Below are 23,476 nucleotides of genomic sequence, written 5' to 3'. Positions count from 1 at the left end.
GGGCAGAATATGTCTCCTTTAAGGCTCAGTTACTGAATCCAGGCTGTGTGCATTTCTCTGTGGACTGAGGCTGTGATACTTACACAGTATTAAAGTAAAACCTAGAGCTGTACGATCAAAAATAGACATGGATATCGGCTTTTACATAATATAAGACCATTAAGAAATCCTCCAAGTATAACTAATGACCCTATCCATAACTTTTCTCTGTGGTTTACTGAGTTATATAATCTCTTGAATCTGACCCTACTGTATTTTCTTCTTCTTCTCCTCTGCAGAGACCTGAGGTTCAACAAAATCAAGGACATACAGCCGGGTTCCTTCAGACGATTAAAGAACCTCAACACACTGTAAGTTTCCTTAATGCACAATTGTGAACTTGTGTTGACGTACACTATAACGTTGTTTTCCGCTTGCACAACATTCAGGTAAAAACTGCTGGCAGAGTAATGACTTCCTCTTATAGCAAGACATTTCAGTGCCTCTAGAAGAGCCCTATTGAAAATTAATCAAGCCCATTTCCTTGAAACAGCGCTCTGCAGAGTGATTGTCACTTCCTCACTAGGTCCTGTTTGCATTACACACACTCACGCACGCACGCACGCACGCGCCCACACACATACAGGCAAATTCTTGCTCTGTTCTGCTGTGGTTTCACACATGTAGGTCAGCTCGTAATCTGTGAGGAATTTATTTTTCCACTTCCACCCACAGGGCTATTTATCATATGTCCAGCCTGTTAGATGGTACATTGCTAAGCTAATAAAGCCAAAATGTTCCAAGTTTAGTATTTTTTCATGGTCAGTACATTAGTCTAGCAGCCGTCTTGAAAATGTTGGAGGAATGCGTGTTTCTTGAGACGGTCACAGTTTACACCGCTCTGCTGAGCAGTGGAATAAATCAAACATACCTCACCTTATTCACATTCTTGCAAACACGAATTGGATAATTTCTCTTTCTCCTTTCATACTGCAGTGTGTAGTGTAGATCCGTTAATACGCATGAGAGTATATGCAGGGCCAGGACGAGGTGGCTTGGATTGGATTCAGTTTGAAAATGAAGAGAAGTGCTTTAAGGTGGGAGAGAAGCCGTGCTCTTCCTATCAGCCAGGCAGCCAGCCATTTGGACTGTGCAGAGCTCTGTATCCGGAACAGCCCTCCGTGATCTCAGGCTGCTGCTCCACAGACTGATCAGCCCCAAAGTCTGCGTCCAGTGTGACTGTTAACAGACAGAGATACGTCTGTAGTGTTAGTTGAAGGGGAGTGGCTTTTGTGCTTACACAATGATCTGACAAAGTGCTGCACTGACTACATTAGTTTGATAGAAAGAAATCTTTATAATAGGGATTGTCCAATATGTTTTTTTCAGGGACGATACTGATTACTAGTAATCAAGGAAACCGATAACCAGTATTTAGAACTGATATTCTTTGCAGTAAAAATTTTGGTGTCAAAATTTTGAATAATACACCTGGGATTAGACTGAATGTGTGACAATGTGAAAATCTTTGATAAAAGACCTGAAATTATTGTAGAGTAACACAAACTCCAACACAAATCTTGGCTGTGGGCGGGAAAGTGTTACACAGCCAAGAGTGGTGACTTCAGCCAGAGAGACGCTGTATTGGAGCCAAAGTAGCTTTTTTTTTTAAATACATTTGTTTTAATCAGTGATAAAAACAGCCATGCTGATAATCAGTTGACCCCTACTAATAATATCTTGGTTTTCACCACACAAACAATGGAAAGAATGAGAACAATCCCTTTGGAAATTATTGTGCATATTTAAAAACACCACCCTCCTGATTTTGTGAGTCAAATTGTGTGAGCAAGCTGAAACACAGGTAAAAGGTTAGCTGAGGCAAACAAATGCAAATTATAGTACACATCATCTTTACTTAAAGGTAAGATTGGAGATCCTGGAAAAACGGTTCAAGCAGGCCACATTGTAAAATACACAAATCACAAGCCCCTTTCCTCAGACTTCTCTCTGAAGCCTCCAGAGCAGGAACACACAGAGCTTGTTCAGCGTTGGGTTCACATCAAGGTGAAGCCATGAAGGTATCGCCCTCGTGGACCAACGTAATCCCAATGTGAGCGACGCAGCTTTCCGGGATACTGTTGCATGTCACTGCGCAGCATCGCTCCAGATTTTTCTCATGGCTCATTCACGTGAAAGAAAACACCTGTCATCATAATAAACCAATCAGCATCCAGCTCAGAGCTACATCACCACCTACCAGACTTCAGTGTGGTACATTGGGTCACTGACGTTGTCTTTTCCACGTCGTAACACGTGAAGACTCTGATCATGCATGCGATTAGTGCATGAAGAGCAGAGGAGGGAGGGAGGGACAGAGACAGCAGTTTAACACATCACGATCCAATCATCTTGAACGTTGCATTCAAGGTGATTGGATGCCGGTCCCACAGGAGTCTGACTTTTTTCATTTTTGTGAAAAAGCATTTAATTAATTGGTTGCAATTAATTTGCAATCTTGTGAAGATTTGTAAAAAAAAAAAAAAAAAAGGTCCAGAATAGAATCTCCAACCCTACCTTTAATAATAATAATAATGGTTAACATTTATATTGCACTTTTCTGTCGATACCCGATACAGAAACCATTATTCATTCACACCAGAGTTGGCATACTGTGCTTAGAATGAGCCGGATGTAAGCCACCTGACAAAACCAACTAAGACACACTAATATCTGAAGATGGCTGTGAAGGAAAAGGGTTCAGTCGTTCAGTTCTGGCTCACATGACTCAGCAGTAGAAGGAGGTAGTATATCTCATCTGCATTGATGTAAACACACCCAGATGAAGCCATGTTCATCCCATTTCCTGCTGTAACATCGATCACATCACAAAGACACTTCTACAGACCTACAACAATGCTGTTACAGCAGAAACACAATGGCTAGCCTATACAGTGCACTTATCAAAACATCATCTCATACTTCATAAGCAATATCAACCCAGGGGTGAGACGTGACAGATCTTTTTCTTGTTATTTGTTTGCAGTGCACATATAAAAAAAAAACACAAACAGTTCCAATACAGTGAGTTGGATAAACGTGCAGGTGAGGTCGGAAATCCGAGGAGGGCTCATGCAGTGAACCCACCCTGACTTTGGAAATTAATTAGTTAAAGAAAATAGAATAATGAACATTGTTCACAGATGAGATAATTAAAATAATGAAAAAAAAGAAGAGAGAGGATGAAAAATCAATTTCCCCAAGTCTGTACAATGGCCAGCAGCTCACTGTCCACTGCTTCTGTGTGTGTGTGCTCTGTGTCCTCAGTGCAAAACAGAGGTAAACTCGTCTGACAGTGGCAGAGGAGTCAGTTGGCTTTAAGTAGCAGGTTCACCCTCGCTTCAAAAATGAATAAAGGTGTTACTGTTGTACTGCTTCCTGTCGTCTGCCTGCAGAATGAAATGTTTTCTGTTCTTCACAGCCTCCTCAACAACAACCATATACGAAGGATCCCCAGGGGGGCATTTGAAGACCTGGAAAACCTCAAATATCTGTGAGTGTATTTTTGTTCTTTGAGTTTTAACAGGGACATGGTCAGTGTTTTATTTAGTCAGCATGAAGCATGATGAAACATGCCACAAAAATAAATCATGACTGTATGAGACTGTAAATGTGTGGTGGGGGGGGGGAGTCAGCTGATTTAGCCGGTGATATATCAGGGCAGTTTAATGAGAAGTCTCCCTTTTGTCTGATCCTGTGTACTTTCATGTCTGGGAGTCCTGGCCTGCAGGCAGAGCTGAAGACAGAGGGAGGGAGGAGGTGTGTGCAGCCTCCAGGTTTCTGCAGGGTTGCTGTTTAGCTCACTTTGTTAGTCACTTACATTATCATCCCACCGTCCTCAGTTGTGGTGACAGCACTGTCTGTGCTCACAGTGAGTTATGGTCTATGGTTTCTATGGATGTCAGAGGACCGACTCACCAGGACTGCACCTCTAACCCCCTGCTTCAGACTCTGCTTTTAAAAAGTGCCTTCATCATCTGGGATGTGAATAATTTTACCATCTGAGTCACGGAGCACCGCTGCACATTGTGGTGTCCGTCCTGCCAGACTGCTGTCAGCGCAGTCAGCTGGACGTCGTATCAAAGTGTCCAGCTGCTGTCCAGCATCACGGCGCCCTCCAGTTCCATTACCCTGGGCCTTCCACTACATTCAGCCTGGCCATTCAAAGACAAAGCCCGGTTTGTTTAGTTAGTCTGCCATGCTGTCACTTCTTTATTTGCCCCGTGTGTTCTGAGGATGAAAAAAGAAAAGTGACACATGAAGCCCAAGTCACGTCAACTCATCTGCTTTTAGAGGGCGGCTCCACTACAGGACAGTAGAGTACAGTCCAGTGCTCTAACACTGGGATATAAAACATATAGCTGGTATAATACAGCCGTATTTATCAAGCTTCTTAGAGCGCCATTTTAGTTTTAAGTGCTGAGAATTTGCAGAATTTAGTCCCACTCAAAAACTTAAGAATAAAAATTATTAATCAACTTTCTCAAGTCTAAGAATCACTCCCACTCCCCCGGATATTTAAGAGACGTCCAGAGGCGTCCTAGGTGGTGAGGAGTTTCCAGTAGGAGATGGCACTCAGGCAAGAGAGACGTGCTGAACCTTCTGTGAGCAGGAGCACATTCAGGCTTGATTGATGACGAGCAGTTGATCAAACAGTATCATTTGGACAGAGTGGGTGTCATCCCTGTCACGGATTTATTGAGGGATGTCATGTCACCAACAATGTAACACTTAAAGGGACAACGAGGAGTTTTGGAAAAGCGAAGCGTTTTCACACTACATTTATGAGCCTCCGTGCGCACCGTAAAATTCTTTGACCGGCGCAAGACAGACTCATGTTTTCATTCATCAATAATTAAAGTCAGAGGTTCAAAGAGGTTCACATACCGTCGTAGTTCTGACCATAAACGGCGATCTGGCAGCGCTATTCTCATGACTCGCCACGAAGGAAACACTGGTCGGCTCAACCAGCATTTCCGCCACCACTAATAATAACAAAATAACGATAGAGACAGAACGATATATTTATCGAAAATGGGCCCATTAACAAGTGTGGGTAGCGGAGATTCATCCACATTAACGTGAGACTTTTTTTATAACCGAATAGAAACTCCTCGTTGTCCCTTTAATTAATGAATGGGCTCTTTGCACAGCTCCACTACTTACTGAATTTAATGCTGCTCCTTTATTTCCTGTCTTACATTATTGGACCAACTGATTAATCCAGGTGTGTCTGACCATTGTGACTACTCAGACACACCTGGATTAATCAGTTTGTCCAATAATAATAGGATACAAAGGAGCAGCATTAAGTTCAGGAAGTAGTGGAACTGTGCAAAGAGCCCATTAGGAAGATTAGGAAACATTTATTTTTGATTAATTCCAAAATTTAGTATGATAATTGTCAAAATACGGATGAATATACACTTAGCCATTTAACTATTCACCGAGATATTTCTATAAGGATTCCATTCAGCGATTGGTCATTCCGATGGTCTTGGAAGTCTAAAATTCCGTGTTCCGTTCCGTTTGTTAGGAGTGAGAATGGAGGCTCTCTGCCTTCCACCTGCCGTCTGCTGAAAACCAACCTTGTGACATCAGTGTAGTTACTCGGTCGCCGCCCCGGTGTCTCAGCTCTCGTCTCTGCACACCGCAACACAAACGCGCTCCGTGAACCGCAATCTTTTGTTTATTGGAAAACTACACAGATACACATGTCGTAACATCATATTTGTTGTATAACGTTATCCACCTCTCCATGGATTGATTTCTCACTGTCTTTGTTGTAAACAAATGCACATGGCCAGGAGGAGGGTTAGTAAAACAGAGGAAAAGCGACTGGACTTACATACACGTAGTTCCTCTATAAGATTCAGTCCTACACTTCACTAACAGTGTGAGTATGACGCTTGATAACTGACTTTGTGTTAAGTGCAGCTTAGAGCAAAATCTTTTTTTTACTTTTTACATAAGTCAGCTCTTAGCAATGTTGTTAGGAGTAGTTCTAAGAAGCTTGATAAATACGGCTCCTACTCTGTGATTGGCCAGAGCTAGGTATCATTGTCACAGCTTAAAAGCCTGTATGTCGGGTGACATGCAGCTTTTCTTCAGGTTAAATACTGCACACGAGGGGGGAGAAGACAGGGCACGTCCCCCCCTCCCCAACACACACACACACACACACACACACACACACACACACACACACACACTCTTTATGTTGTAATTACTCACAGCTATTCAGTAAGTATAATGACAGACCCCCTCTCACTTTAAAGCAGGCCTGATCTAAAGCTTGCACCACCGCCCCAACCTTTGTGATTAGGTATAGGTGTCTCCATCCCCTCCCCTCCACCTCCCCACGCCCCCCCACCCTTCCACTACAGTAGATTGTATCTCCCTCCTCACCGCTCGGCTTCCCTCGGAGCCAGTTAAAGTCCACTCCCTGTCGTCTTTCATGTCCTCCAAAGCTAACGGCCGGGCGGCTGTCTACACAGCGGCCCCTCTCTCCCACGGCCACCTCCATAAACAAGTCAAACAGAGGTCAATACGCCTCTTTGTGGGAACCCCGCACTGTTAGTCTTTTTCCTTTTCCAGTGTTTCAGTTGCACGACCCCCATCTGTAATTGTCTGTCAGGGTGTTTATTACAGGAACCGTCTTTATTGGGGGTCTGCCCCTGCATCAAATTCTATTAATGTAGATTTCCTGTGGTCACAAAGATGAAGACAGTTAGTGATTTCTGAATGAGCACTCTCAACAAGACTGTGTAAGTGCACACTGTCTCCTTCTGGATGAGTAATACCGCTATCTAGGGACATGTGGTCAAGTCAGGCCTCTTGAGATTTGAAACCACAACTTCCAAATCCTCTTTTCCCATGTAAACCTCACATGCGAAGCTTGCGTGCACACATACACACACACCCACACACCAGAGGCTGCAGTCAGCTGTCTTTCACATTCATTCACAAAGTCGTCAGGCTCATGCAGGGGAGTTGTTGCAATAATCCTGGTTACTGTAGTGTTATTAAAGTAAACAGATTACACCCAGTGATCCAAGTTTTCATCACCGTCATTAGTCTGCATGGAAATGTAATAATAAAAGTCTTTTTCTAGGAGCATGTGTGAAGGCAGCAGCATTTTTCTTGTAGCTCACTACATCTTCATTGAATCATTATAGTACATATATGACATATATACACTTGACATACAAGTTTTTTTTTCTATGGTAAGAAGCCTGGAAGTATTGACATAGGTAGGCATGCAGTGACAAAAAGACGGTGTTTATTTTTCCAAACATTAACTTAGCGGTGTTGAGATCTGTATCTCCCATCATGCCTCATCATGAGTGCAGTGGAGGAGGTGGGAGATGAAAAGGCAGACAGCTGGAGGCCTGGGATCACATTTCTACAACAGGAACGGCGGAGTTAAGACATGCTCGTCTGTCAGTGAGCTCAGACACTGTGTTGATCCAATGCAAGTGGAACAGAACACTTCCATCAGGTTGAAAAGTGGAAGTCACTGCAAAAAATGGAGACATAGAGAAAAGATTTAACACAAAGAGTTTATTGTTTGTTCACTTCTAATAACTCATTTTAATTTAACTGTGTGATTATTAGATACCTTCACACCCTGAGGAAGAAATGAAGAAAGCTGTTCTTCCTAAGGGTGTGAAAGTATCTAATCTTTGATTCTAATAATCCGATGTAGTATGTTTTTTCTCAATGTTTTGTTTTAAATTGTGTTGAGTGATGTTTTCCACAGTTTTCCTATGATTGAACGATCTGTGAAGTGCTGCATCACACACTGGAGTCTTTTTGGGACCACAGTCCATGTCGAATTTCTATTTAGTCAAGCACATCTGTAGCTGAGGAGAGAATGCACTGTGAAAATTTATTGTAGATGTGGCAATAACAGTACTGTTGCCAGGGCTCAACATTAAGCTCACTACAAGGAAGTTTAATTGTGCAGTGTGACTGATGCTCTGTTCTAAATGTTTGCTAGCGTAAATAAAGTTAGCCTCCTCTGTCTATGTGTACATACCTGCAGTGAACATACTGTGCAGGTCAGACACCAACATTCAACGCATCATTTGTTAACCAAACAGTCATTGGTGTTTGATTAGATCCTCTGTCTCTGTCTCTCTCATAATAACCAGTCAGAAATTCAGATGATCCTGTGTGTAATGGTGCGTTCCAGTTGTACTCGGAAGTCAGAATTTCCGACCTCCAAGTTGGAATTTTAATCTAGGAACGCCCCCTAAAGTCAGATCTCCAACTCGGAAAGTCGAACAGATCCCATCAGCAGTGGTGAACACTCTGATGTTTTACTGTTTATTTTATTCATCTCATAATTGTCTCACATTAAAGGAGACATATTTTGCACAGTCACTGCATAGATAAATGATCCCTTAGGCCTTGAACATTTGAGTGTGTCTTAAAATTAAAGGAGACATGTGATGCCCCTTTTCCACAAATAAAAATAGTTCCCAGGTGTCTTAAAGACATGTCTGTGACATGCTTTGGTCAAAATCCCCCTAGGATCAAACATCACAGCTTTTAGAGAGAAAACTAGTTACATCATTGCCGGACAACCAAGGGAACAGCTCATAAAACCACATGGATTTCAACCTAGCGAGCCTGAAAATTACAGATTTTTTGTCTATTCTCACATTTTGGGGTTAAAGAGCCTTCAAAACGTGATATTTCCATGATATGTCCCCTTTAAAGACAGCACTGTTCAGTTCTTATCCCTGGACATTCTTCTACACTAAAAACAACACAGTATTGCTAACAATGGCTATCAGAGGCTAATGGGTCATTACATGTTTTTCTTGTAAGTTTGAAAGACTTTTAAAAAAAATGTTATAAATTGTTAGCTTTGAACTATCTATAAGTCTACAAATATGAAATCGTTCTGTTTTCATTTTGTTTTATTAATCGTAGTTTTTCAACTGGAAAACTGTTCTGAGCTCTGAGTTCCGACTTCCAATGTAAATGGTACGCACCATATGAGTGTGTGTGTGTGTGTGTTACTAATGTTACCGATTATCTCTCCTTCCAGCTATTTGTACAAGAATGAAATCCAATCAATTGACAGACAAGCATTTAAGGGGCTTGTCTCTCTTGAGCAACTGTAAGTGACCAACTTCCTCGTCCACCTTCTCCCTCTGCTCACCCTGCTGCCCCCCCCCCACTGTCTCTCTGTCTGTAAACCCCACCCCCACCCCACTTACTGAAAATAAACAGCTCATGAAGCCTGCTAAGGTCTGCATGGTTTGCCACGATTTATAAACTAAGTCATGTGATGTGATCATGTGATCTGCATAGCACAGATGTCCCAGATGTGGGCATCATTTGTTAAGAATACAGTGGTACCAGACTGTGAAGGCTTTACACAGGCATCATGACGGCTCCTGTTCAGTTAGTTCACACTGCAGTGACACTGTCCTCCCCCCATGTGCAGCCCCTTCCCTCCCGCCACCATGCATGACGTGTGTGCACCCATACCTGTACCCTTTTTATTTGCATGAGTCGCATGTGTCGTGGTCAGAGCGACAGATATGCGACAAAGCTTGAAAAGCATGACACATAGCCCCGTGCCCCCCCCCTCCTCTCCCTGTGCTGCTCATAGTGCTGCCACTGTTGTGCTGGAGTCAGAGCTTGTGCTTCAGAGCGAAGCGTGGCTTGTTTCTCCGTCCTGTCACTGCAGGACCTGCTCTTCTGCTCCAGTTTGTTGTGATCCCTGTTCCTTTGTGACAAACCGTCAGTGTTACCATGTGTGTGATAAAATTCAACTGCCTCCTGAAGCTTCTGTTTTGTGCTGCTTTTTCAAAAAAAAAAAAAGAACTACTCTTTTGTATTTTGACTAGGGGTGCAAAAGTCTGTGATTTTCAAATTTGAAAACTTTTCATGGGAATTAATGGGAATAAACAGGACATTTACAAAAGTGAAAGTTGCCCATTAATCAACCAGATTTAGTGCAAGCACACTTGCACACTGCTATTCCTCAATCATATTCACACAGCACAGTACAGTACAGCCACACCCCCTACATGCACTGTGCATTCCTCCATCACATGCACAGATGAGTTGTAGAACCCTGGAGTATTGAGGCCAAAGCACAAAACTATTGAAGCCACATTTGAGCTGGCAGACTATCTAGTAAATTCCAATGGGGTAAATATATTTAATCTATGGTGTAAATGTTTGATTTGCAAATTTAGAAAATGTATTCAAGCTGTACTGAGCTGGGAGGTTAGCTGCTAAACGTAAGCTCCTCCATTCAACATTTTGAATAGGCCTTTTTTGGGGCTGGGGGGGTCATTTTACTTTTTGATTGGGTGGGGGAGGGGTGGAATGAGTAATATTTCACTCAATGAAAGAATTGAATGTTCAATACAAGAATTAAAGTTTTAAAGTTCTACTCACAAATAAATAATAAATGATAATAAATAAATGTAATTGTTTTATTGTCTGCTTATGACAATACAAAATGTTTATATTTATGTTTAGATATCGTACAGTGTGTTAAAATTACGCCCAATTTCCAGTTAATTCCCAATAATTCCCATTAGTTCCTATATTTCCAATGGAACACTTCAATTTGGAAGATTTCCAGAATTCTCCATCTTAACTTTCCATGGAAAGTTTTGCAACCTTAATCTTGATACACTGGAATGTTTCACACAGTAGCACATTGTGTCTTGATGATGGTTTAAGTCTGTATTTGTTGTTTTCCTGATAGTCATCATCAAACAGAAGTATGTGCATCAGACAGTAGGTCCTTATCTTAAACAATATGTCCAGCTCAGCAACAGTGCTGCAGGAGCCTGTGACTTGTACCTCACTCTGACCGCATTAACACAGAACAAATGGCTAATTCATTGAGTAAAAGCAATTCCAACAGCAGGCTCTGTGCCTGGCAGCTGTTTTGAATTTTGCCTCAATAATGAAGGGTTTCAACTGTGGGTGACAGGTTCTGAGTTCTCCTGAACATACAGCCTGGGCAACGCACATCACCGCCTGATTCACAGGCTTCTTGTGGGGAATGAATAAGTGCAAACATCTATATCACCCATAACCAGTCAACTGTTGATTTTTATCAGCAGGCCATTGGGTTTATCAGTGATCATAAGAGCATCACACAGAAAGAGGAATCATCTTTAGTAGTCTAATAATCTTGCAACAGCTAGACTGGATCCTGTAGAGTTTGACAGTGATGACATAACTGGTGTGGGATGCTCATATACTCTAGAGGAGGGGATTAAGTGGCCTCTAAAATGAGTTTAGCTCTGGCTTCATTAAGCTTTTTTTGTCTGGACTGTGTGGTGTTTTTCTGCTCTGGCCTCCCTTCAACACATACTAAGGCAACACCCAAAGACATAATGTTGGACGTTCAGCACTGCTGGTAAAAACACAGTTGGGATGAAACTTGAATGATTTTTTTTTTCTTATGTGGAGGAATGTTGCATTTTATTTTACAGTCTGTGCTGCTTCAGTGTGTCTGTGTCTGTCTGTGTCTGCATCGCTGCTCCAGCTGAGCTTTCCCTGCCTAAACCAGCAGATACCCAACTGAACCCTTACAGTTACTGTACCACACACATCAGTTGGATTTCATTTCCCTAACATTTGATTTGAAAGCATATGGTTTGATCTATGTTTTCTCAGCTTAAAGCCTTTGGGATGTTGTGTGTTTGCACTCCATGAAATAATGGTTGTACTTGCTTCTCGCCTGGGGCGCTCTCATTTCAAAGCCAGCCTTCAGCCATAGATGTGTCCTCTGTCTTCTGTCTGAGATGAATGCCTGATGTGCATCTCCTCCAGTCTGTTTGCATTCATCCAGAGCTTCATACCAGCTTTTGTGAATGTGTTATTTCATTAAGCTGAAGTACCAGGAATGGACAGTCAGATGGACACTCCAGTGGTGTCATGGTCCCACCTCTTAGTGTTACAGCATGTAGTCAGACAGGAAGCCTGAATCCAGTTTTACTGTGCCTTCTCTACACTTTGTTCTTCTCCAGGTACCTGCACTTCAACAACATTGAGTCTTTGGAGCCAGAATCCTTCACCCACCTACCCAAGCTGGAAAGACTGTAAGTTTATCCTCTGTAAACTGGCTTTTTTTTTGTTTTTAATCAAGAACAACCTTGTAGGTGATTTAACATTCATGCTGACAAGTCGGAGGCAGCAGGCCCACCGTGGCAGGCTGTTGTTGGGTTTGTGTAGTACTCAAAGATAATTTATGAGGTGAAACAGGCATCACTCTGTAACACCACGGTAAGTTAGCTTTGCTGTGGGCCAACAACTCCGAGCTGATAGAGCGTCTCTCTGACAGAGGACGTCATGTCAGCTCTGAACGTGCAACCAGTTCAACTTTTATCCACATCATGAGAATAATTTAAGATCATCAGGTTAATTGTTTTTAATGGATTCATCCAGTATTTTAAAGGAACTAAATTTAAGGTTGCAAAATTCTGGGATTTTTCAAAGTTGGTAACTTTCTATGGGAATTAATGGGAATATATGGGAATAAACTGCAGAAATTTCCAAAATTGAAGTCAGCCCTTAACAGGGAATTTGGGAATACTGTAGCGTAATCTTGGTTAAAATAACCAGATTTAATGCAAGCACAGCAATGTTTTTTTTTTAAGTTCTATTATATTTGAATGGATGTCTGCTGATGACAAAACAACATGTTTATATTTATGTCTGGTTATGAGACAGCTTGTTTAAATTACCCCCAATTTCAAAATAATTCCCAATAAATCCCATAAATTCCGACAACTCCCATGGAAAGTTTCCAATTTGGTATGTTTTCAACTAACTTCCCATGCAAAGTTTGTAGAAATTCACCATTCCAACGCCTGTGAAACCCTAATCAGGATCAATGGCAAAAAAGTCGATGGTCACATAGCTTGGTGTAGTTCACCTCCCATTAACTCTTTCTGTACATGTGCTTTATAAAACTTGTATGTTGTCTTAACGCGTTGGTGTAGGTCCGTGAAACTAGGTCTATGAAACTGTTCCCATAATGTCTCCCAGTTAACACGTCTTTATCCTTTGTCAATAAATAATCAATCACATGTGTACGTCTAGTGATTTAAAGCTGTGGTTCTCCTGCAGACTGATAGCCATGATGTTTCCGATCCACACATCGCCTGTGAGAGCTCTGCATATGAAGTTAACTGTCAACATGCAGATGTGATGTAGTCAGTGCTGCTAAAACTCTCCACCAGATGTCAAAGGGTCCTGTTAAATTCCTCTTTCATTGTCCCCGTTTATGGGCCAGTTGCTGCCCAGTATATCCATACTTCCCAGTCTCTGGAGAAGCTGAGGAGGTGGAGGGACACCTGCAAAAAAAAGAGAAAGAGGGGGGCAACAGGGAATGAAGGAATTCCCAGGTGCACAACTGAGTGGCTTGTTGTGGGAATGTTTCCATGGTCACGGCCAAAGCAGTCATTTTGGCAATGTTTCCAGAACGCATAGAGCATAGCATAGAGCTTCCTACAGGCTGGAATAGAAGATCAACAACTGCATCAGAATGATCCTGATTTATAGTTATCTATCTCTCTCAATAGTTTCAGGGGAATGTTTTGGGTGGAACCTTACATAAAAAGAAACGTTTGTGATGTTTTTCCTTTTAGCCAAGAAATACAAGTCTCAGGGGTTGAGTCACCATAGCATGTCTGGGAAGATGATCATATTTCTTGTCCCATTTGGAGAATGGAATATGATATTAACAAAGGGAACATACAATATTTGTACAAAGATATCCGTTAGTATTTTGGGAAACTCATTTTGAAAACGTCATTTCTTTCTATTAAAAATTGCCATTTTTATATATAAAGGAGCCGGAGCTTTGTGTTCTCTTTAAAATCGGTTGCATCAGTGTAGCTGGCTGCACAGATATGACACAGATGAGTCCATGATAAATAGTTTTTCTCTCTTTTCCTCAGGTTTTTGCACAACAACAGAATTACACAACTTGTCCCGGGAACCTTCTCTCATCTTCAGGCCATGAAGCGATTGTAAGTGGAAAAGCCTTCAATCAACCTCTGGAACAGCTGTGTGAGAATGCATGTCTGCATCAATTTCTGTAGTTTACCCCCATGACACCCAGTCTCAAGGGGGGGCTTTTGTGTTGGTTAAATGCCATGGAACCACGCTGCACTGTTCTCACGCTTCCTTGGCCGCAACACGGTTTTCTAACACGAGGCTCACAGTCCTCCTCGCAGGCGTCTCTCGTCGAGTCAGCTGCAGCAGAGATTGGAAGGGACTGAGCAGGGTGGGGATAAGCAAAGAAAATTCTATTATTTGTCATGCACCAAAGATGTTTGATTTTCCCTGATATATGAGAATTGAGAGTCTTCGGGGCTGCTTAAGTCTCACTAGGATCCAGCCAAGAGATAGGATCCAGCCAAGAGATAGTGAAGAACAATCAGCGGTTTGGCCATGAGCTTTTAGTGCTTTGTTAGATCACCAGCCAAATTGCAAAAAATAAACAATAACAGAGAGAAACCTGCAGCAGAGTCACTGCATAGATAAATGATCCCTTAGGCCTTGAACATTTTTTTGTGTCTTCAAATTAAAGGAGACATATTCTGCCCCTTTTCCACAAATTAAAATAGTTCCCAGGTGTCTTAAAGACATGTCTGTAACATTCTTTGGTCAAAATCCCCCAAGGATCAAACATCACAGCTCTTTTCATCCTCTCAAAACAGCCCTGTTCACAACGGCTGGTTTCAGTGTCTGTCCCTTTAAATAAACTGCTTGCCCCGCCCCACCCCTTCTACTGGTACCAGGTAGGGGTGGGGTTATGCAAATTAGAAAACTAGTTACATCACTGGAAGACAACTGAGGGAACAGCTCGTAAAACCACATGGATTTCAACCTAGGGAGCCTGAACATTACTGATGTTTTTGACAATTCTCACATTTTGGGGGCCGGAAGGCAAGACAACACCCAGGTATATGTTAAAGAGCCTTCAAAAAGTGATATTTCCATAATATGCCCCCTTTAAAACCTGTTCCTAACACGCTTTCTTGTCAACTAGCTTGTCACAAACAGCTTCAGAAAAGGCCCCTCCAGTGTAAATCACTGCCAGTTAAATTTTCTGAACGGCATGTCATGGATAATGGACACATTGTGGTAGAATGGAGAGCTGAATCAGTTACCAGAAGATGAAGCCAGGCAGGACATAGTTTCCCACGGCAGGAAGAGAGTATCTTCCAGTCGGGTCCTGCTGAGCCCCACTGTTTGGACTGAGCCGGGGCCCGTCAGGCCATGCCAGACCAATTTTGGTTCATAAACTGCCAGAGTGGATTTGCTTAACACTGCTGCACACACACACACACAACTACAACTCATGCTGTTACATGTGATATACGTACTGTAGGCTTTATGTACGGCCTCCATGCCCATTCTGCATCTGATCTGTGTGTGTGTGTCTGTACATGTCGTGCTCAGGCGACTGGATTCCAATGCATTAAACTGTGACTGTGAGCTGCTGTGGCTGGCTGACCTGCTGAAGCAGTACGCTGAGTCGGGGAACGCTCAGGCTGCTGCTACCTGCGACTACCCCAGCCGCCTGCAGGGCAGGTCGGTGGCAACGCTCACTGCTGAGGAGCTCAACTGTGGTAAGGAGAAAGAACATAACAAGTCTTCCCACTGAACATGTTGTTTCTGGAATATAATGGGATGTTTTGTTGGAACATTCAAAACAGGGACAGTGATGTATTAAGATTAATGGGGGGGGTTCCATTACTGGATCAGTTCTGATTTATACTCTGAAATATTAAAATACTTAATTGTTTTTGAGCTGTTGCACTGTGTTGCCAACTGTAGAGGAGACCGGGTTAAGTCGTCCCTACATCACCACATTCACGCGCATCCCCTGGCTGCACAGAGAGGACTGCCCCTTTATGCCGTTCTCTCTCCTCATTGAAAGTTTTCTCCTTGGCTTACAGCAGAACAGAGTGACTGACAGACCCGTGTTTCAGACCAAACACTCTATATAAGTGATTGCCGTCGGAAGATATAACTATTTAAGACTTATATTAACACAAACATTCCGCTTACTTCTGCTTTAACAGCGAGTAAAACCTCACTGAAGTGGAGCTGATTGTAAACCAGGCAGGGACATACGGTATGAAGCCATGCACACAACTCCATGGTCTATGCAGAAGAAAAGCCCTGTGTGTCCGGCCTGCAGACAGCAGGTTAGCTTAGTCAGCCCTGCCTCATGTGTACACTCATACACCCAGACACAAACACACACACACACAGGTGTATCCTCCTTTTGTGTCTGCGCTCTGCAGGCACCAGCTGTTTCGGTCTTCACACATCACCAGCTGTGTCTCTGCTCTGGGTGAAATATGAGTCAGGAGCCCCTGAGTTTGGCCTCTGGTCTCTGCAGCATCAGATCACCAGTGTGTGTGTGTGTGTGTGTGTGTGTGTGTGTAGCCTTTGTGCATTTGGATACTGTTAGCTGGTATTAAGACTTGATGTAATATTTGCTCTTACATCATGATTCAGTAATATTACTTCTTGTTTTACAATAGAAATATTCAGGATATGAGAGGAAGAAGCCCATGCAGTGAAGAGAGTGAAGGGTAATTTTGCTGTCTTAGGAAAAATAGCTGTGGTCAGAAGTGGTTTGAGATGTTTCAGTGAAATGGATCCGTTCCTTCTGCCATGAAAACTTGTCACAGCTAAAATCCACTCTGACCAATATTGATTTAAATTGACCGCAGGCTCTATGTATATAAACAAGGCGAGCACAAACACTTTATTGTCATGATTTTAACATTTTCCGAGCACTGGATGTTTTATATTCAAAACATTCTGCTGGGAAGCATCAACACTATTTTACTTATTATTTTGCCATGTTCACCAAATACCTACAGTGTGTTGATTCTTTTGAACACTGCAGGCAGAGGAAAAAAAAAAAAAAAGTTCCCAACTTCAGTGTGAGTTTGCTTGGTTCATATCCAGTCAGGTTCTATAACAGGCGGTTAGTTTCTATAGCGATAAATCCAACTGTCTTAACTCTGTGTTTCATTCAGCTCCCACTGAATGCTGCAGTCTGGCAGCCCTCTCTAACTCCACCACATTTAAATCTCTGCAGCTAATTTGACGGCCTCAACGTGCCCACTCTTGCTCAACACCCCCCCTCCCCCTCCCACCCACCACCACCACCATTACCCTCTTTCACCCCATGTGTCTGTAGAGAAAGCTAGCAGGAGAAGAATGCCTGCTTAGAAACATGGCGGACATGGTGGCCAATGCCCCCCCCCCCCCCTTCTTATTTTCAGTGCACAACATGTGGCACAGCTGTGAAAACAGCTGCCCTCTTTAACGTGAGGTGCCACCTCCCTGCACAAGTGGTATCTGATGATCCTCCTCATCGGGTCTTGATGGGTTACCACAAACAGGATCTCCAAGCCACTGCAATTACCCAGAGCCAGTGTTAATGTGGAGTCATTTGGTGGAGAGGTGGGGGTGGGGTGGGCTCAGTCTGACTTACTGTATTTTGTTATGGGTTTAGCTTCGGTTTACCTATGGATTCCTCTCTGTGTTCCAACTGTGCTTCTAAACTGTGTCTACCTTATGTACACTGAGTGTGTGGGGGAGGGGCTGCTTGGTGCAGCTATATACAGTAGCAAGGAATGTTTTAGTTTTCTGCATTAACTGGCCATTTAATGTGATCTGATTTACATCTAAGTCACAAGTCTAAACAAACACAATGTGCTTAACCTAATACCACCAATATAATATTTCATGTCTTAGATATATATTGAACATATATCCATTAAACATTCACAGTGCAGGTGGAAAAAGGATTTAATAAGTGGTTGAAGCTCCTCTAGCAGCAACAACCTCAACCAAACGTTTCCTGTAGCTGCAGATCACAACTGACCAACACTCAGGATGAATCCTGGACCATTGGTCCTGACAGAACTGCTTCAGCTCAGCCATGTTATTATGGGATGTCTGGTGTGAATGGCTCTCTGGAGGTCATTCCACAGCATCCCTATTGGATTCAGGTCTGGGCTCTGACTGGGCCACTCCCAAAGGTGGATGTTCTTCTTTTGAAGCTACTCTAGATGATCTAGATAGTAGATTTACTTCATTGTCCTGCTGAGTTTCAGCTGGTGGAGCCACCCTGACATTATCCTGTAGGAAACCTTGATAAACTCTGGAAGTCATTTTGTCCTTGATGATGGCAAACTGTCCAGGCCATGAGGCAGCAAAGCCCCAAACCATGATGCTCCCTTCACCATACCATACACAACATACTTCAGGCCTGCAATGGGAAGCAAAGCAATTCTTGCAGAAAACTAGGAAATCCCAAAGGGTTCACATACTTTTTCTTGCAACTGTATATGAAACATGTATTTACCCCTTTGACCTCCATCTCCAGAGGTACCCAGGATCACCTCAGAGCCCCAGGATGTGGACGTTACATCAGGGAACACTGTCTACTTCACCTGCAGAGCTGAAGGCAACCCCAAACCACAGATCATCTGGCTCAGGAACAAGTGAGACACTTTATGTCGTGGCCTTATCAAAACACAAAGTATCTACCCTCTGCCTCTATTCGGCACTCAGTCAAAACAATAACAAAAGACAACATTGGGCGATGTCATGAAAGATCTTCAAGGGAGATGTTGTCTTCACTACCATGACTATAAGGAATCCAGTTTGGATTTCTTCAGTGTCAGTGGTTGGGGGGGGGGTTCACCACAGGGATCCTCCTCTCCAGAACAAACACACCAGGCCATTAAAACCAGTAAATTATAAAAGCAATTTCTATTTTAAAAGTCAGAGATATACTGATGCCCCTCAGCAAACGCAGGACAGGACGTCTCCAGCAGCTGGGATCTAAGCGGCTTTGAAACCACCAGGGTGTGAAACGTGAATATTAAAAATGTGGTTTAAAACCAGATTAGATTCCACTCCTAGGGATTAATAAAGTATTTTCTATTTCTATTCCTACTTTGACAACCACAACCACCCAAACCCAAAAATATATAGCATGTACATTTCACAGCCTCCATTATCAGTGTTATTAGAATAATATGGAATTAGAAAAGTAGAGCATGTGAGTAGATAGATGTGTTGGTTGATGTCTCATCATCTGTGGTGTGTGTCCTTCCTGCAGCAACGCTCTGAACATGCGCGATGACAGTCGTCTGAACCTCCTGGAGGATGGAACGCTGATGATCCAGGACACCAGGGAGACGGACCAGGGAGTCTACCAGTGCATGGCCAAAAACGTGGCCGGGGAGGTCAAGACCTCACAGGTCACGCTGCGATATTTTGGAGCTCCTTGTAAGTGGCTGCTTTAACCTCAACCTCTTAACTGCCGACGAGGGAATTACGTAATATTTCATGGAGACGAGTCAGGAACAGCTTTGTCCAGCAAGTGATCTAAATGACAGATGAAAGCCTCAGTCAGGGTTGGTAGGCTCCTGGTCCTGGACCATCATGTTCATGTCTTCATGTTTATGTTTAGCAGGAAGTAGGAAGACGAAACAGATTCATATTCATTCTATAACATGATTTATTTCTGTTGGTTTGGGTCAGAGAGGATATTTCCAGGTGGATTAAAGCTTTGTGAGTAATAGTAGTTAAACTCTGGTGCATCAGTCTGAGACGACGTAGGGGACAGAGGTTACCTTCAAAGCCCAGCAGGTCAAATAGCTGGGATGTCCCACTGAGCCGTCAGCAAAGCTCCCTGGCTTTCATGTCCGAGTTTCCCTTCACACACAAGTACATTCTGTCCTCTCCGTCTCTGTTGCTTTGTCCTCGACGCTCACACATCAATCAGTCCCAGTGTCGATGGTTATCACTGTGGGAGATTAGCAGGGCCGTCTCCAGATGACCAGAAGGTCACGGCCGGGGTGACGGACGAGCCCGCCGACAGCCCCTTGTTAAGGAACACTTTCTGAGCAGATGTTGTGCGTTTCCTGTTTCTCTGTGATTGTAAACGCCTGGCCCCCTCGCTGTGTGTACATATTTCTTCCGAGTCCACTGTAATCACTGACCAAATATGGAGCGGACGCAGCCACACTCCGTCACACATGAAGGGAGTTACTTAAGCGGCAGTCAAAGCGGCGTTGACCGAGGGAAAGACACGGCGGCGATCTTTGTGCTTGAGCTGATCTCTGTCGTGTTCTCCAACAGCTTTCTTTCTGTTCCTGTCAGTTATTCAGGTCATCACTGTTACCTAATGACCGCCAAAAGGTTTTCAAAACCACGGACCCAAATGAAAAATGGAATTACTTCTCATCTAATTAACCCGACCTAACCCCGTTCCCATGTCCCGCTCCTCCAGCGCGGCCAAGTTTTGTGATCCAGCCCCAGAACACCGAGGTCCTGGTGGGAGAGAGCGTCACGCTGGAGTGCAGCGCCACCGGCCAGCCACAGCCCCGGGTCTCCTGGACGAAGGGCGACCGGACGCCCCTGCCCAACGACGCCCGGATCAATATCACCCCCTCTGGAGGCCTGTTCATCCAGAATGTGGCCCAGGCTGATGGGGGGCAGTACACCTGCTTTGCCTCCAACAACGTTGACACCATACATGCCACAGCCTTTATCATTGTGCAAGGTAGGGATCGATCAATCAATCAATCAATCAAGTAGTTGCTATTATGTAAATTATTGATTTATATAACAATGCATTTCAACTAATAGACAAATCTGCTCACACTATGAATGAATGGATGAATTTATTTATTTTGAACATAAAAAAATAAAATTTAAAAACAAAAAACAGAATGCAAACAAAAGAACAGTGTCCGAAAAGGAGCAGGTAGAAGTAAAACTTATATGACCCTACCTCTTTCTTACTTATCTATTAATAAATAAACAGCTTCATAAATCAATTTACAACCAAATATAAACATACAAACAACTATCTCCAATTTATTTACAACCCAAATTAAATATATACACTAATCTAATTATTTACAATCCTAAATATGAATTATATAATTATTAATTAAATAATAATTATAATAATTGATAATTTAACAAACAAAATCATCCCTTGACACAACTCCTCCTCAACCATATAACTCCACACTAGACAACACAATAATGCTTAATCAGCAAAATGAAACGTCTGGTTCAGCAGGGTGGCCCACATCTGGGCAGATTCCAGCTGTTGCACTCCACTATTTACTGACAGCCGGAAGACTGTGTGTGCAGCAGAATTAGTCCAGATGTGGAAGAAGGATCTGATGTGATGTTGTGTATATGGGCCAGACTTGTGTCACGGCAACCAGGCGTGTACTTGGTCATAAGAAAACAAGCGTGTGGCTCAGTGGGCTGGATTTATTGTCATCAGACATCACAGGATGTTATACAACGTTAATTCAGTCACAACAACATGAATATGAATCACCTCTGGGTCAGGACAGCACTCACATTTATCTGATCCACTCAACACTAAATTCATTTTCCTCTCGTTACTGATAAGGGAGTTCATTCATTCCACAGTTTGCAGATATCAGATCTCAAATTCCGAAGATGTTTGAATCTGTCCCTAAACACGATGTTTAGATCTCTCATACCAGTTCAGCTCAAGTCAAATACAAGTACATTCTCTATTATTTTATCTCTTTTTTCCAATTCATGGTTCACATGTTCATTTACCACAACAATTCACCATTCTCATCCATTCATCTGTAAATTATAACTGAATCACACAGCAATACACCCACAACTCCACAAACAATACAGATAAGGATGATTGGTCCTCCCTCAACAATACCAAAGATGAAATTTATAAAATACAAAATTGAGAACTAAACTCCCTAGAACAGGAATGCTGCGGTGCACCTTAGTGATACTTAAAAAAAACACAGATACAGAAGGGTTGAAAAGTGTAAAAAAGGGGGAAATGGACATAAGACATAGCATTAGACAAACGATGGTCGAACCGGTGTGACATACCTAATCCATCTTTTCAAAAACAGACCCCGCTCTAGTCTTATGTCAAAAGTAATTCTTTCCATCTTAGAAATGTCATAAAACGATGTCAAACCACTCGTCCACTGTAGGTTTTTCTAGTTTTAGCCACTTCCTTCTTACGGCTTTTCCTCTTAAAATCTGAAATTAGTATTCAATTTAATTAGTATGTCATTAGAGGAGGCATGTTCTGATGGTCGAACTCCTAAACATAATGATACAAACTGAAAAGGAGTGTCTGTCTAGAATACCTTTTGCAAAATTTTATAGACCTCCTGCCAGAAAGGGAACAATATTGAATTCGACCAGAATATGTGAAAATGATTTGCCTCGAGGTCTCAACACTGTCTCCAACATACAGATGAATTGGTGTAGTGTCTTTTTGAGCTGGAGTGATGAAAAATCTAATAAGGTTTTTACAGCAAAACTCTTCATAGTGTTGAATTTGGAGTTTTCCGTTGTATCTCACATAAATGTTCCCAATCTTCTTCATTTAGGACTAGATTTCCTTTCCTCTCCCATTTCTGTTTTACATGCAGTGAGCTACCTACCCTAGAGTCTTGGGATGGTTTTTTGGCCTGGGCCTGAAGCATATGCATCCATAAATACTTTTAAGAAAATGTTATCCCATCGCTCTTGTTTGATCTCTTTCCTTATTTGCTCAATATAGTGAGGAACCTGTAGAAATCTATAGAAGTCATCATTATTTAGACCAAATTGTCTCTTTAGGTTTTGAAAATTGTTCATTGGCCCTTTACACAAAGACTTTTCCATCCCTTACATCTTGCATCCTCTCTATTATTTTCTATTCTCTGTAACGTTATTTTGCTTCTGGCTGCAGCGATCCCCCAGTTCACCGTCACACCACAGGACCAGTCGGTCCTGGAGGGTCACACCGTGGACTTCCCGTGCGAGGCGAGCGGTTACCCACAACCAGTGATGGCCTGGACGAGGGGGGGCAGCCCGTTGCCCCTGGACCGTCGCCACACGGTCCTTTCCACCGGAACCCTGCGCATCACCCGGGTGGCGGCCCACGACGAGGGCCAGTACGAGTGCCAGGCGGTCAGCCCCGTGGGGACGGTGCACACGGCCGTCCAGCTCAGCATCCAGCAGAGAGGTGAGGGGGGGGTGGGGGGCTTTCACACAGACAGACAGAATGTAGCAGAGAGTCCCGGGCTGCAGGACATAATGCTGTGTTACACCAGGCCGCCTCAGCATACAGCTGCACAGCAAAAGCTCAAATATCTTACCAAGAATATTTGTCAGATTTCTAGTCAAAACAAATCTCATTCTATTTAAAATAAGACTCATCACTCATTTTACTTCTTTCAAGCATATTTTCACATGAAATAAGTAGAAAAATCTGATAGTGGAGCAAGTTTTTTTTTTCTTATTACAAGCACAAAAAACTTGCTTTCACTGGCAGATTTTTCTACTTATTTCAAGTAAGAATTTGTTTGAA

The 23,476-nt window shown here is 42.8% G+C and overlaps 1 protein-coding gene across 2 annotated transcripts in view; it reads left to right on the top strand.

The window, feature by feature from the left end:
* pxdn (peroxidasin) overlaps window positions 1-23,476 on the top strand; it is a 71,255-nt gene that overhangs the window by 19,752 nt on the left and 28,027 nt on the right. Inside the window, exons 2-11 of one of the 2 annotated variants that reach the window (XM_085766702.1) lie at window positions 279-350; window positions 3,461-3,532; window positions 9,101-9,172; window positions 12,060-12,131; window positions 13,995-14,066; window positions 15,505-15,674; window positions 18,461-18,578; window positions 19,202-19,371; window positions 20,378-20,650; window positions 22,856-23,131. In XM_085766702.1, coding sequence (XP_085622828.1) covers window positions 279-350; window positions 3,461-3,532; window positions 9,101-9,172; window positions 12,060-12,131; window positions 13,995-14,066; window positions 15,505-15,674; window positions 18,461-18,578; window positions 19,202-19,371; window positions 20,378-20,650; window positions 22,856-23,131 — 1,367 coding nt within the window. The remainder of the gene's footprint in view (window positions 1-278; window positions 351-3,460; window positions 3,533-9,100; window positions 9,173-12,059; window positions 12,132-13,994; window positions 14,067-15,504; window positions 15,675-18,460; window positions 18,579-19,201; window positions 19,372-20,377; window positions 20,651-22,855; window positions 23,132-23,476) is intronic. The other variant, XM_085766704.1, reaches the window with a different exon arrangement.

The sequence above is a fragment of the Trachurus japonicus genome, chromosome 22 (assembly GCF_045865225.1).
Source record: "Trachurus japonicus isolate A0001 chromosome 22, Traja_1.0".
Lineage (NCBI taxonomy): Eukaryota > Metazoa > Chordata > Actinopteri > Carangiformes > Carangidae > Trachurus > Trachurus japonicus.
Note: the sequence above shows the minus strand (reverse complement) of the source record. Positions and strands in the feature narration are given on the sequence as shown.